The sequence below is a fragment of the Hemiscyllium ocellatum genome, unplaced genomic scaffold, assembly GCF_020745735.1.
Source record: "Hemiscyllium ocellatum isolate sHemOce1 unplaced genomic scaffold, sHemOce1.pat.X.cur. scaffold_3803_pat_ctg1, whole genome shotgun sequence".
NCBI lineage: Eukaryota > Metazoa > Chordata > Chondrichthyes > Orectolobiformes > Hemiscylliidae > Hemiscyllium > Hemiscyllium ocellatum.
In genome coordinates this window covers 2,501-17,500 of record NW_026868649.1, presented here as the reverse complement: position 1 = coordinate 17,500, position 15,000 = coordinate 2,501, and the positions used below count along the sequence as shown (strand labels likewise).

The following is a 15,000-nucleotide window of genomic DNA, read 5'->3' as shown; positions in this document are numbered from 1 at the left end:
ACACCCACACACATACACTCAGACCCACTCCCCATGCTGCATGAGATGGCTCATCTCCTACAGTATATCCACCTCCCTCCGACAGTGCGGCCCTCCCTCAGTACTGGGCACCGGGAGGGAGGGAGTGTGGGCCTGGATTATGGAGCTCAAGGCCTAGAGTATATCCATCTCCCTCCGACAGTGCGGCCCTCCCTCAGTACTGGGCACCGGGAGGGAGGGAGGGAGGGAGTGTGGGCCTGGATTATGGAGCCCAAGGCCTAGAGTATATCCATCTCCCTCCGACAGTGCGGCCCTCCCTCAGTACTGGGCACCGGGAGGGAGGGAGTGTGGGCCTGGATTATGGAGCTCAAGGCCTAGAGTATATCCATCTCCCTCCGACAGTGCGGCCCTCCCTCAGTACTGGGCACCGGGAGGGAGGGAGGGAGGGAGTGTGGGCCTGGATTATGGAGCTCAAGGCCTAGAGTATATCCACCTCCCTCCGACAGTGCGCCCTCCCTCAGTACTGGGCACCAGGGGGAGGGGGGGAGGGAGTGTGGGCCTGGATTATGGAGCTCAAGGCCTAGAGTATATCCACCTCCCTCCGACAGTGCGGCGCTCCCTCAGTACTGGGCACCGGGAGGGAGGGAGTGTGGGCCTGGATTATGGAGCTCAAGGCCTAGAGTATATCCACCTCCCTCCGACAGTGCGGCCCTCCCTCAGTACTGGGCACCGGGAGGGAGGGAGGGAGGGAGTGTGGGCCTGGATTATGGAGCTCAAGGCCTAGAGTATATCCATCTCCCTCCGACAGTGCGGCCCTCCCTCAGTACTGGGCACCGGGAGGGAGGGAGGGAGGGAGGGGGTGTGGGCCTGGATTATGGAGCTCAAGGCCTAGAGTATATCCATCTCCCTCCGACAGTGCGGCCCTCCCTCAGTACTGGGCACCGGAGGGAGGGAGGGAGGGAGGGAGTGTGGGTGGGCCTGGATTATGGAGCTCAAGGCCTAGAGTATATCCATCTCCCTCCGACAGTGCGGCCCTCCCTCAGTACTGGGCACTGGGAGTGTGGGAGGGCCTGGATTATGGAGCTCAAGTCCTGGAGTATATCCATCTCCCTCCAAGGGGCGAAGAGAGGTGAAACAGTTGTGAATCATGACTTGGAATGGTTTGCGTAGCCTCTGACAGAGTTGGTGGAATGTCTGAGTCGAAGGGGATGGGCAATGGCTTGGAGTCGGAAAATATTAGCAAACCATAAATAGTCTCATTCTTCGCCCAGAGATCCCTGCTCCTCCCTCTCTCCACATCCTGGGCAGCGGGAAATCACGGCTCACTGCCTCAACCTGTTCCAGACCAATGAGAGGGAATTCAGACGCAGTTCCATGTCCCGGCACACACTGATATACCCCACTCCCCTCACTGTAACACACTGATATACCCCACACCCCTCACTGTAACACACTGATATACCCCACACCCCTCACTGTAACACACTGATATACCCCACACCCCTCACTGTAACACACTGATATACCCCACACCCCTCACTGTAACACACTGATATATCCCACACCCCTCACTGTAACACACTGATATACCCCACACCCCTCACTGTAACACACTGATATACCCCCACACCCCTCACTGTAACACACTGATATACCCCACACCCCTCACTGTAACACACTGATATACCCCACACCCCTCACTGTAACACACTGATATATCCCACACCCCTCACTGTAACACACTGATATACCCCACACCCCTCACTGTAACACACTGATATACCCCACACCCCTCACTGTAACACACTGATATACCCCACACCCCTCACTGTAACACACTGATATATCCCACACCCCTCACTGTAACACACTGATATACCCCACACCCCTCACTGTAACACACTGATATATCCCACACCCCTCACTGTAACACACTGATATACCCCACACCCCTCACTGTAACACACTGATATACCCCACACCCCTCACTGTAACACACTGATATACCCCACACCCCTCACTGTAACACACTGTTATACCCCACACCCCTCACTGTAACACACTGATATACCCCACACCCCTCACTGTAACACACTGTTATACCCCACACCCCTCACTGTATCACACTGATATATCCCACACCCCTCACTGTAACACACTGATATATCCCACACCCCTCACTGTAACACACTGATATACCCCACACCCCTCACTGTAACACACTGATATAACCCACTCACCTCACTGTAACACACTGATATACCCCCACACCCCTCACTGTAACACACTGATATATCCCACACCCCTCACTGTAACACACTCTTATACCCCACACCCCTCACTGTAACACACTGATATATCCCACACCCCTCACTGTAACACACTCTTATACCCCACTCCCCTCACTGTAACGCCCTGATATACCCCACACCCCTCACTGTAACACACTGATATACCCCACACCCCTCACTGTAACACACTGATATACCCCACACCCCACACTGTAACACCCTGATATACCCCGGACCCCTCACTGTAACACCCTGATATACCACACCCCTCACTGTAACACACTGATATACCCCACACCCCTCACTGTAACACACTGATATACCCCACACCCCTCACTGTAACACACTGATATATCCCACACCCCTCACTGTAACACACTGATATACCCCACAACCCACACTGTAACACACTGATATATCCCACACCCCTCACTGTAACACACTGATATATCCCACACCGCTCACTGTAACACACTGATATATCCCACACCCCTCACTGTAACACACTGATATACCCCACACCCCTCACTGTAACACACTGATATATCCCACACCCCTCACTGTAACACACTGATATATCACACACACCTCACTGTAACACCCTGATATATCCCACACCCCACACTGTAACACACTGATACACCCCACACCCCTCACTGTAACACACTGATATATCCCACACCCCTCACTGTAACACACTGATATATCCCACACCCCTCACTGTAACACACTGATATACCCCACACCCCACACTGTAACAAACTGATATATCCCACACCCCCCTCACTGTAACACACTGATATACCCCACACCCCTCACTGTAACACACTGATATACCCCACACGCCTCACTGTAACACACTGATATATCCCACACCCCTCACTGTAACACACTGATATACCTCACACCCCTCACTGTAACACACTGATATATCCCACACCCCTCACTGTAACACACCGATATACCCCACACCCCTCACTGTAACACACTGATATATCCCACACCCCTCAGTGTAACACACTGATATACCCCACACCCCTCACTGTAACACACTGATATACCCCACACCCCTCACTGTAACACACTGATATACCCCACACCCCTCACTGTAACACATTGATATACCCCACACCCCTCACTGTAACACACTGATATACCCCACACCCCTCACTGTAACACACTGATATATCCCACACCCCTCACTGTAACACACTGATATACCCCACACCCCTCACTGTAACACACTGATATACCCCACACCCCTCACTGTAACACCCTGCTATACCCCACACCCCTCACTGTAACACACTGATATACCCCACACCCCTCACTGTAACACCCTGCTATACCCCACACCCCTCACTGTAACACACTGATATACCCCACACCCCTCACTGTAACACACTGATATATCCCACACCCCTCACTGTAACACACTGATATATCCCACACCCCTCTCTGTAACGCCCTGATATACCCCACACCCCTCACTGTAACACACTGATATATCCCACACCCCTCACTGTAACACACTGATATACACCACACCCCTCACTGTAACACACTGATATACCCCACACTCCTCACTGTAACACACTGATATATCCCACACCCCTCACTGTAACACACTGATATACCCCACACCCCTCACTGTAACACACTGATATACCCCACACTCCTCACTGTAACACACTGATATACCCCACACCCCTCACTGTAACACACTGATATACCCCACACCCCTCACTGTAACACACTGTCATATCCCACACCCCTCACTGTAACACACTGATATACCCCACACCCCTCACTGTAACACACTGACATACCCCACACCCCTCACTGTAACACCCTGATATACCCCACACCCCTCACTGTAACACACTGATATACCCCACACCCCTCACTGTAACACACTGATATACCTCGCACCCCTCACTGTAACACACTGATATACCCCACACCCCTCACTGTAACACACTGATATACCCCACATCCCTCACTGTAACACACTGATATATCCCACACCCCTCACTGTAACACACTGATATACCCCGCACCCCTCACTGTAACACACTGATATACCTCGCACCCCTCACTGTAACACACTGATATACCCCCCACCCGTCACTGTAACACACTGATATACCCCACACCCCTCACTGTAACACACTGATATACCCCACACCCCTCTCTGTAACACCCTGATATATCCCACACCCCTCACTGTAACACACTGATATACCCCACACCCCTCACTGTAACACACTGATATATCCCACACCCCTCACTGTAACACACTGATATACCCCACTCCCCTCACTGTAACACACTGATATACCCCACACCCCTCACTGTAACACCCTGATATATCCCACACCCCTCACTGTAACACACTGATATACCCCACACCCCTCACTGTAACACCCTGATATATCCCACACCCCTCACTGTAACACACTGATATACCCCACTTCCCTCACTGTAACACACTGATATACCCCACACCCCTCACTGTAACACCCTGATATATCCCACACCCCTCACTGTAACACACTGATATACCCCACACCCCTCACTGTAACACACTGATAACCCCACACCCCTCACTGTAACACACTGATATACCCCACACCCCTCACTGTAACACCCTGATATACCCCACACCCCTCACTGTAACACACTGATATACCCCACACCCCTCACTGTAACACCCTGATATACCCCACACCCCACACTGTAACACCCTGATATACCGCACACTCCTCACTGTAACACACTGATATACCCCACACCCCTCACTGTAACACACTGATATACCCCACACCCCTCTCTGTAACGCCCTGATATATCCCACACCCCTCACTGTAACACACTGATATACCCCACACCCCTCACTGTAACACACTGATATACCCCACACCCCTCACTGTAACACACTGATATATCCCACACCCCTCACTGTAACACACTGATATACCCCACACCCCTCACTGTAACACACTGATATACCCCACACTCCTCACTGTAACACACTGATATATCCCACACCCCTCACTGTAACACACTGATATACCCCACACTCCTCACTGTAACACACTGATATACCCCACACCCCTCACTGTAACACACTGATATACCCCACACCCCTCACTGTAACACACTGTCATATCCCACACCCCTCACTGTAACACACTGATATACCCCACACCCCTCACTGTAACACACTGACATACCCCACACCCCTCACTGTAACACCCTGATATACCCCACACCCCTCACTGTAACACACTGATATACCCCACACCCCTCACTGTAACACACTGATATACCTCGCACCCCTCACTGTAACACACTGATATACCCCACACCCCTCACTGTAACACACTGATATACCCCACATCTCTCACTGTAACACACTGATATATCCCACACCCCTCACTGTAACACACTGATATACCCCGCACCCCTCACTGTAACACACTGATATACCTCGCACCCCTCACTGTAACACACTGATATACCCCCCACCCCTCACTGTAACACACTGATATACCCCACACCCCTCACTGTAACACACTGATATACCCCACACCCCTCTCTGTAACACCCTGATATATCCCACACCCCTCACTGTAACACACTGATATACCCCACACCCCTCACTGTAACACACTGATATATCCCACACCCCTCACTGTAACACACTGATATACCCCACTCCCCTCACTGTAACACACTGATATACCCCACACCCCTCACTGTAACACCCTGATATATCCCACACCCCTCACTGTAACACACTGATATACCCCACACCCCTCACTGTAACACCCTGATATATCCCACACCCCTCACTGTAACACACTGATATACCCCACTTCCCTCACTGTAACACACTGATATACCCCACACCCCTCACTGTAACACCCTGATATATCCCACACCCCTCACTGTAACACACTGATATACCCCACACCCCTCACTGTAACACACTGATAACCCCACACCCCTCACTGTAACACACTGATATACCCCACAACCCTCACTGTAACACCCTGATATACCCCACACCCCTCACTGTAACACACTGATATACCCCACACCCCTCACTGTAACACCCTGATATACCCCACACCCCACACTGTAACACCCTGATATACCGCACACTCCTCACTGTAACACACTGATATACCCCACACCCCTCACTGTAACACACTGATATACCCCACACCCCTCACTGTAACACACTGATATACCCCACACCCCTCACTGTAACACACTGATATATCCCACACCCCTCACTGTAACACACTGATATACCCCACACCCCTCACTGTAACACCCTGATATACCCCACACCCCACACTGTAACACCCTGATATACCCCACACCCCTCACTGTAACACACTGATATACCCCACACCCCTCACTGTAACACACTGATAACCCCACACCCCTCACTGTAACACACTGATATACCCCCACCCCTCACTGTAACACACTGATATACCCCACACCCCTCACTGTAACACACTGATATACCCCACACCCCTCACTGTAACACCCTGATATACCCCACACCCCACACTGTAACACCCTGATATACCGCACACTCCTCACTGTAACACACTGATATACCCCACACCCCTCACTGTAACACACTGATATATCCCACACCCCTCACTGTAACACGCTGATATACCCCACACCCCTCACTGTAACACACTGATATACCCCACACCCCTCACTGTAACACACTGATATACCCCACTCCCCTCACTGTAACACACTGATATACCCCAAACCCCTCACTGTAACACACTGATATACCCCACACCCCTCACTGTAACACCCTGATATACCCCACACCCCTCACTGTAACACACTGATATACCCCACACCCCTCACTGTAACACCCTGATATATCCCACACCCCTCACTGTAACACCCTGATATATCCCACACCCCTCACTGTAACATACTGATATACCCCACACCCCTCACTGTAACACACTGATATATCCCACACCCCTCACTGTAACACACTGATATACCCCACACCCCTCACTGTAACACACTGATATACCCCACACCCCCACACTGTAACACACTGATATACCCCACAACCCCACACTGTAACACACTGATATACCCCACACCCCTCACTGTAACACACTGATATACCCCACACCCCTCACTGTAACACACTGATATACCCCACTCCCCTCACTGTAACACACTGATATACCCCACACCCCTCACTGTAACACCCTGATATATCCCACACCCCTCACTGTAACACACTGATATACCCCACACCCCTCACTGTAACACCCTGATATATCCCACACCCCTCACTGTAACACACTGATATACCCCACTTCCCTCACTGTAACACACTGATATACCCCACACCCCTCACTGTAACACCCTGATATATCCCACACCCCTCACTGTAACACACTGATATACCCCACACCCCTCACTGTAACACACTGATAACCCCACACCCCTCACTGTAACACACTGATATACCCCACACCCCTCACTGTAACACCCTGATATACCCCACACCCCTCACTGTAACACACTGATATACCCCACACCCCTCACTGTAACACCCTGATATACCCAACACCCCACACTGTAACACCCTGATATACCGCACACTCCTCACTGTAACACACTGATATACCCCACACCCCTCACTGTAACACACTGATATACCCCACACCCCTCAGTGTAACACACTGATATACCCCACACCCCTCACTGTAACACACTGATATATCCCACACCCCTCACTGTAACACACTGATATACCCCACACCCCTCACTGTAACACCCTGATATACCCCACACCCCACACTGTAACACCCTGATATACCCCACACCCCTCACTGTAACACACTGATATACCCCACACCCCTCACTGTAACACACTGATATCCCCACACCCCTCACTGTAACACACTGATATACCCCACACCCCTCACTGTAACACCCTGATATACCCCACACCCCTCACTGTAACACACTGATATACCCCACACCCCTCACTGTAACACCCTGATATACCCCACACCCCACACTGTAACACCCTGATATACCACACACTCCTCACTGTAACACACTGATATACCCACACCCCTCACTGTAACACACTGATATATCCCACACACCCTCACACAAACACACTGATATACCCCACACCCCTCACTGTAACACACTGATATACCCCACACCCCTCACTGTAACACACTGATATACCCCACTCCCCTCACTGTAACACACTGATATACCCCAAACCCCTCACTGTAACACACTGATATACCCCACACCCCTCACTGTAACACCCTGATATACCCCACACCCCTCACTGTAACACACTGATATACCCCACACCCCTCACTGTAACACCCTGATATATCCCACACCCCTCACTGTAACACACTGATATATCCCACACCCCTCACTGTAACACACTGATATACCCCACACCCCTCACTGTAACACACTGATATACCCCACACCCCTCACTGTAACACACTGATATACCCCACACCCCTCACTGTAACACACTGATATATCCCACACCCCTCACTGTAACACCCTGATATATCCCACACCCCTCACTGTAACACCCTGATATACCCCACATCCCTCACTGTAACACACTGATATACCCCACACCCCTCACTGTAACACCCTGATATACCCCACACCCCTCACTGTAACACACTGATATATCCCACACCCCTCACTGTAACACACTGATATACCCCACACCCCTCACTGTAACACACTGATATATCCCACACCCCTCACTGTAACACACTGATATATCCCACACCCCTCACTGTAACACACTGATATATCCCACACCCCTCACTGTAACACACTGATATACCCCACACCCCTCGCTGTAACACACTGATATACCCCACACCCCTCGCTGTAACACACTGATACACACCACACCCCTCACTGTAACACACTGATATCACCCCACACCCCTCACTGTAACACACTGTTATACCCCACACCCCTCACTGTAACACCCTGATATATCCCACACCCCTCACTGTAACACCCTGATATACCCCACACCCCTCACTGTAACACACTGATATACCCCACACACCCCTCACTGTAACACACTGATATACCCCACACCCCTCACTGTAACACACTGATATATCCCACACCCCTCACTGTAACACACTGATATACCCCACACCCCTCACTGTAACTCCCTGAGTGAGTTAGTGACCGTGAATTCGCGGTCTCATTACCCACCGTGTTTCGATGTAGACGAGAATCCGATGGGGGTCTCCCGAGGGAGTGAGGGATGGCGTAGGAGGGTGGGATTCGTGAGGGGCAGGGGTAAAATGAGGGTGGAACGGAGGGCGAAAGGTGTGGGCGATGGAGATAGCATCGTGGGCAGGCGTGCAGAGTACCGCATCTTGGGACTCAGATAGAAGGGGGGTTTCCCGCTCTCTCTCTCTCTCTCACTGTCTCTCTCTCTCACTGTCTCTCCCTCTCTCTGTGTCTCTGTTTCTCTCTCTCTCCGTCTCTGTCTCTCTCTCTCTGTCTCTCTTTTTCTCTCCCTGTCTCTGTGTCTCTCTCTCTGTCTGTCTCTCTCTCTCTCTCTTTCTCTATCTCTCTGTATCTGTGTGTGTGTCTCTCTCTCCCGCCCCCCTTTCTCACTCTCTCTCTCTCTCTCTGTCTCTGTGTGTGTGTGTCTCTCTCTCTCTCCCTCCCTCCCTTTCTCACTCTCTCTCTCTCTCTGGGGATTAGAACAGGGCGGGAGGTGGTGGATTCGAGGCGGGGGGTTTCTGTTGGAGTTAAGGGCGGAATGGTCCTTCGTGCCGTCTAACCCAGTCTGACCCTGTGTCTCTTTCTCTCTCTCCCCCTCCCTCTCCCTTTCTCTCCCTCTGTCTCTCTGTCCCTCTCTCCCCCTTCTCTCCCCCCCTCCCTCTCTCCCCCCACCCTCTCTCTCTCTCTCTCTCCCCCGCCTCTCCCTCTCGCCTGTCTCCCTCCCCCTCTCTCTCTCCCTCCCCCTCTCCTTCCTCCCTCCCCCTCCCTCTCTCTCTCCCCTTCCCTCTCCCTCTCTCTGTCTCCCTCCCCCTCTCTCTCTCCCTCCCCCCCCCTCTCCTTCCCTCTCTCCTCCCCACCCTCTCTCTCTCTCCTCCCTCCGCCCTCCCTCTCTCTCTCTCCCTTCATTCTCCCTCTCTCTCTCTCTGTCTCTCTCTCTCTTTCCCCCCATCTCTGTCTCTCCCTCTCCCCCTCTCCCTCCCTCTATCTCTCCCCCCTCCCTCCCTCCCGTCCCCCTCCCTCAGGACCCCCGCCCTGAGCAGGAGGAGCTGCGCTGATGGCTGCCCCGTACTGGCGTGCCCTGAGTGGACCCCTGGGCCTGTCCCGGCTGCTGGGAGCCGCGCTGGCCTGCGCCGCCCTCTCGCTGGTGGTGCACTCGGGCCGCTGGTGGGGGGCCGAGGGCTCCTGGTGCCTGTTCGCCTGGGCTTTCTCTTTCGTCGGCGCCGCCCTGGTGCTGCTGACCGAGCTGGCCGGCGGGCAGAGCCGCAGCCCCGTGCCCTGGTCTGAGGGGCCGCCGGCCCTGGCGCCGCTGGCCTGCCTGCTCTGCCTCTCGGCCACCGCCGTCTACCCGCTCTGGTTCCTGAGGGGCGGCGGGAACGGCGGCCGGGCTCTGCCCGTGGCCGGCTGCGTCTGCTCGGGCCTAGCGACCGCCGCCTTCGCCGCAGAGACCTTTATCAGCCGGGCGCGGCCCGGCGAGACCGCCGGCTACCTGGCCAGCCTGCCCGGGCGCCTGAAGGTGCTGGAGTGCTTCGCCGCCTGCCTGATCTTCGTCCTGGCCTCGGATGTGGATTACGGGCGCCACGCCGGCCTGCAGTGGTGCATGGCCGTCTACGGCATCTGCTTCGTCCTCTCGCTGGCGGCGGTGCTGGCCTGCCTGGCCAGCTGCACCGGCCGCCTGCCCGTCCCCTTCCCCCGGTTCGCCACCGTCTGCGCCCTGCTGGGGGCGCTCCTCTACGCCACCGCCGCCGTGGTCTGGCCCGTCTTCTGCTTCGACCGGCGCTACGGCCAGCCCCGGCGCCCGGCAGGCTGCGGGAACATGGGGGTGGGCCGCTGCCCCTGGGACAGCGCCGTGGGGGTGGCGGTGCTCACCTGCGCCCTGCTCCTGGCCTACCTAGCCGACCTGGTCTACTCGGGAAGGCTGGTGTTCGTCAGGAGATAGGGGGCGCCGCGGTGGGGGTATGGGGCCGGGCACGGGGGCGAGGGTGGGCTGGGCGGTGTTGGTCAGCAGATAGGGGGCGCTGCGGGGCGAGGGAGGGCGGGTGCAGGGCGAGGGAGGGCTGGGCGGTGTTGGTCAGCAGATAGGGGGCGCCGCGGGGCGAGGGAGGGCGGGCGCAGGGCAAGGGAGGGCTGGGCGGTGTTGGTCAGCAGATAGGGGGCGCTGCGGGGCGAGGGAGGGCGGGCGCAGGGCGAGGGAGGGCTGGGCGGTGTTGGTCAGCAGATAGGGGGTGCCGCGGGGCGAGGGAGGGCGGGCGCAGGGCGAGGGAGGGCTGGGCGGTGTTGGTCAGCAGATAGGGGGCGCCGCGGGGGCACAGGGAGGGGTGGGACACCCCTTTGGGGTCGGGAGGGGGGGGTGGTGGAGCGGGGTTTGTACAGGTGGGAGATCAGTCCCAGGACGGTGTAGAGGGAGCTTTACTCTGTATCTAACCCCCCTGTCCCTGGGAGTGGGGGGACGGTGTAGAGGGAGCTTTACTCTGTATCTAACCCCCTGTCCCTGGGAGTGGGGGGGACGGTGTAGAGGGAGCTTTACTCTGTATCTAACCCCCTGTCCCTGGGAGTGGGGGGGACGGTGTAGAGGGAGCTTTACTCTGTATCTAACCCCCCTGTCCCTGGGAGTGGGGGGGACGGTGTAGAGGGAGCCTTACCCTGTATCTGAGCCTGTGCTGGTCTGGGGAGAGTTGATGTGTAAAGTTGCTAATAAAATGATCTCACTTCTCGCCTGCCGTCCCTCGGTCCTTTATTATTGCAAATGAATCATTGCGTCCACTTCCTGAATATTAACGCTGAGATCACCACAGGGAGGAAGGAGCCCTCCCTCTGGCTCTCCTCCCCACTGCGTCCATCTCATTCCCTTCATTTAGCTCCTCTCTCTCTCTGTGTCAGGGACCCCTGTTAAAGAGGGAGTCTCTCTCTCTCTGTGTCAGGGACCCCTGTTAAAGAGGGAGTCTCTCTCTCTCTCTCTCTCTCTGTGTCAGGGACCCCTGTTAAAGAGGGAGTCTCTCTCTCTCTCTCTCTCTCTCTCTCTCTGTGTCAGGGACCCCGGTTAAAGAGGGAGTCTCTCTCTCTCTCTCTCTCTGTGTCAGGGACCCCTGTTAATGAGGGAGTCTCTCTCTCTCTCTCTCTGTGTCAGGGACCCCTGTTAAAGAGGGAGTCTCTCTCTCTCTCTCTCTCTCTCTGTGTCAGGGACTCCTGTTAAAGAGGGAGTCTCTCTCTCTCTCTCTGTGTCAGGGACCCCTGTTAATGAGGGAGTCTCTCTCTCTCTCTCTGTGTCAGGGACCCCTGTTAAAGAGGGAGTCTCTCTCTCTCTCTCTCTCTCTGTGTCAGGGACTCCTGTTAAAGAGGGAGTCTCTCTCTCTCTCTCTCTCTCTCTCTGTGTCAGGGACCCCTGTTAAAGAGGGAGTCTCTCTCTCTCTCTCTCTCTGTGTCAGGGACCCCTGTTAAAGAGGGAGTCTCTCTCTCTCTCTCTCTCTCTCTGTGTCAGGGACCCCTGTTAAAGAGGGAGCTTCTCTCTCTCTCTCTGTGTCAGGGACCCCTGTTAAAGAGGGAGTCTCTCTCTCTCTCTCTGTGTCAGGGACCCCTGTTAAAGAGGGAGTCTCTCTCTCTCTCTCTCTCTCTCTCTGTGTCAGGGACCCCTGTTAAAGAGGGAGTCTCTCTCTCTCTGTGTCAGGGACCCCTGTTAAAGAGGGAGTCTCTCTCTCTCTCTCTCTCTCTCTGTGTCAGGGACCCCTGGTAAAGAGGGAGTCTCTCTCTCTCTCTCTCTGTGTCAGGGACCCCTGTTAAAGAGGGAGTCTCTCTCTCTCTCTCTCTGTGTTAGGGACCCCTGGTAAAGAGGGAGTCTCTCTCTCTCTCTCTCTGTGTCAGGGACCCCTGTTAAAGAGGGAGTCTCTCTCTCTCTCTCTCTCTCTCTCTGTGTCAGGGACCCCTGTTAAAGAGGGAGTCTCTCTCTCTCTCTCTCTCTCTCTGTGTGTCAGGGGCCCCTGTTAAAGAGGGAGTCTCTCTCTCTCTCTCTCTCTCTCTCTGTGTCAGGGACCCCTGTTAAAGAGGGAGTCTCTCTCTCTCTCTCTCTGTGTCAGGGACCCCTGTTAAAGAGGGAGTCTCTCTCTCTCTCTCTGTCAGGGACCCCTGTTAAAGAGGGAGTCTCTCTCTCTCTGTGTCAGGGACCCCTGTTAAAGAGGGAGTCTCTCTCTCTCTCTCTCTGTGTCAGGGACCCCTGTTAAAGAGGGAGTCTCTCTCTCTCTCTCTGTGTCAGGGACCCCTGTTAAAGAGGGAGTCTCTCTCTCTGTGTGTGTCAGGGACTCCTGTTAAAGAGGGAGTCTCTCTCTCTCTCTGTGTCAGGGACCCCTGTTACAGAGGGAGTCTCTCTCTCTCTCTCTCTCTGTGTCAGGGACCCCTGTTAAAGAGGGAGCCTCTCTCTCTCTCTCTCTCTCTGTGTCAGGGACCCCTGTTAAAGAGGGAGTCTCTCTCTCTGTGTGTGTCAGGGACTCCTGTTAAAGAGGGAGTCTCTCTCTCTCTCTGTGTCAGGGACCCCTGTTACAGAGGGAGTCTCTCTCTCTCTCTCTCTGTGTCAGGGACCCCTGTTAAAGAGGGAGCCTCTCTCTCTCTCTCTCTGTGTCAGGGACCCCTGTTAAAGAGGGAGTCTCTCTCTCTCTCTCTCTCTCTGTGTCAGGGACCCCTGTTAAAGAGGGAGTCTCTCTCTCTCTCTCTCTGTGTCAGGGACCCCTGTTAAAGAGGGAGTCTCTCTCTCTCTCTCTCTCTGTGTCAGGGACCCCTTGTTAAAGAGGGAGCCTCTCTCTCTCTCTCTCTCTCTCTCTGTGTCAGGGACCCCTGTTAAAGAGGGAGTCTCTCTCTCTCTCTCTGTGTCAGGGACCCCTGTTAAAGAGGGAGTCTCTCTCTCTGTGTGTGTCAGGGACTCCTGTTAAAGAGGGAGTCTCTCTCTCTCTCTGTGTCAGGGACCCCTGTTACAGAGGGAGTCTCTCTCTCTCTCTCTCTGTGTCAGGGACCCCTGTTAAAGAGGGAGTCTCTCTCTCTCTCTCTCTCTCTCTGTGTCAGGGACCCCTGTTAAAGAGGGAGTCTCTCTCTCTCTCTCTCTGTGTCAGGGACCCCTGTTAAAGAGGGAGTCTCTCTCTCTCTCTCTCTCTGTGTCAGGGACCCCTTGTTAAAGAGGGAGCCTCTCTCTCTCTCTCTCTCTCTCTCTCTGTGTCAGGGACCCCTGTTAAAGAGGGAGTCTCTCTCTCTCTCTGTGTGTGTGTCAGGGACCCCTGTTAAAGAGGGAGTCTCTCTCTCTCTCTCTCTCTGTGTCAGGGACCCCTTGTTAAAGAGGGAGCCTCTCTCTCTCTCTGTGTCAGGGACCCCTGTTAAAGAGGGAGTCTCTCTCTCTCTCTCTCTGTGTCAGGGACCCCTGTTAAAGAGGGAG

At 54.4% G+C, this 15,000-nt stretch overlaps 1 protein-coding gene across 2 annotated transcripts in view; it reads left to right on the top strand.

Annotated features, from left to right (window-relative positions):
• The window catches only part of LOC132813543 (myeloid-associated differentiation marker homolog), a 13,104-nt gene extending 1,546 nt beyond the window's left edge, over window positions 1–11,558 (top strand). For both annotated transcript variants that reach the window (XM_060823185.1, XM_060823184.1), the window contains exon 2: window positions 10,616–11,558. In XM_060823185.1, coding sequence (XP_060679168.1) covers window positions 10,648–11,529 — 882 coding nt within the window. In that variant the 5' untranslated portion in view covers window positions 10,616–10,647 and the 3' untranslated portion in view covers window positions 11,530–11,558. The remainder of the gene's footprint in view (window positions 1–10,615) is intronic.
• Window positions 11,559–15,000: the final 3,442 nt, after the last annotated feature.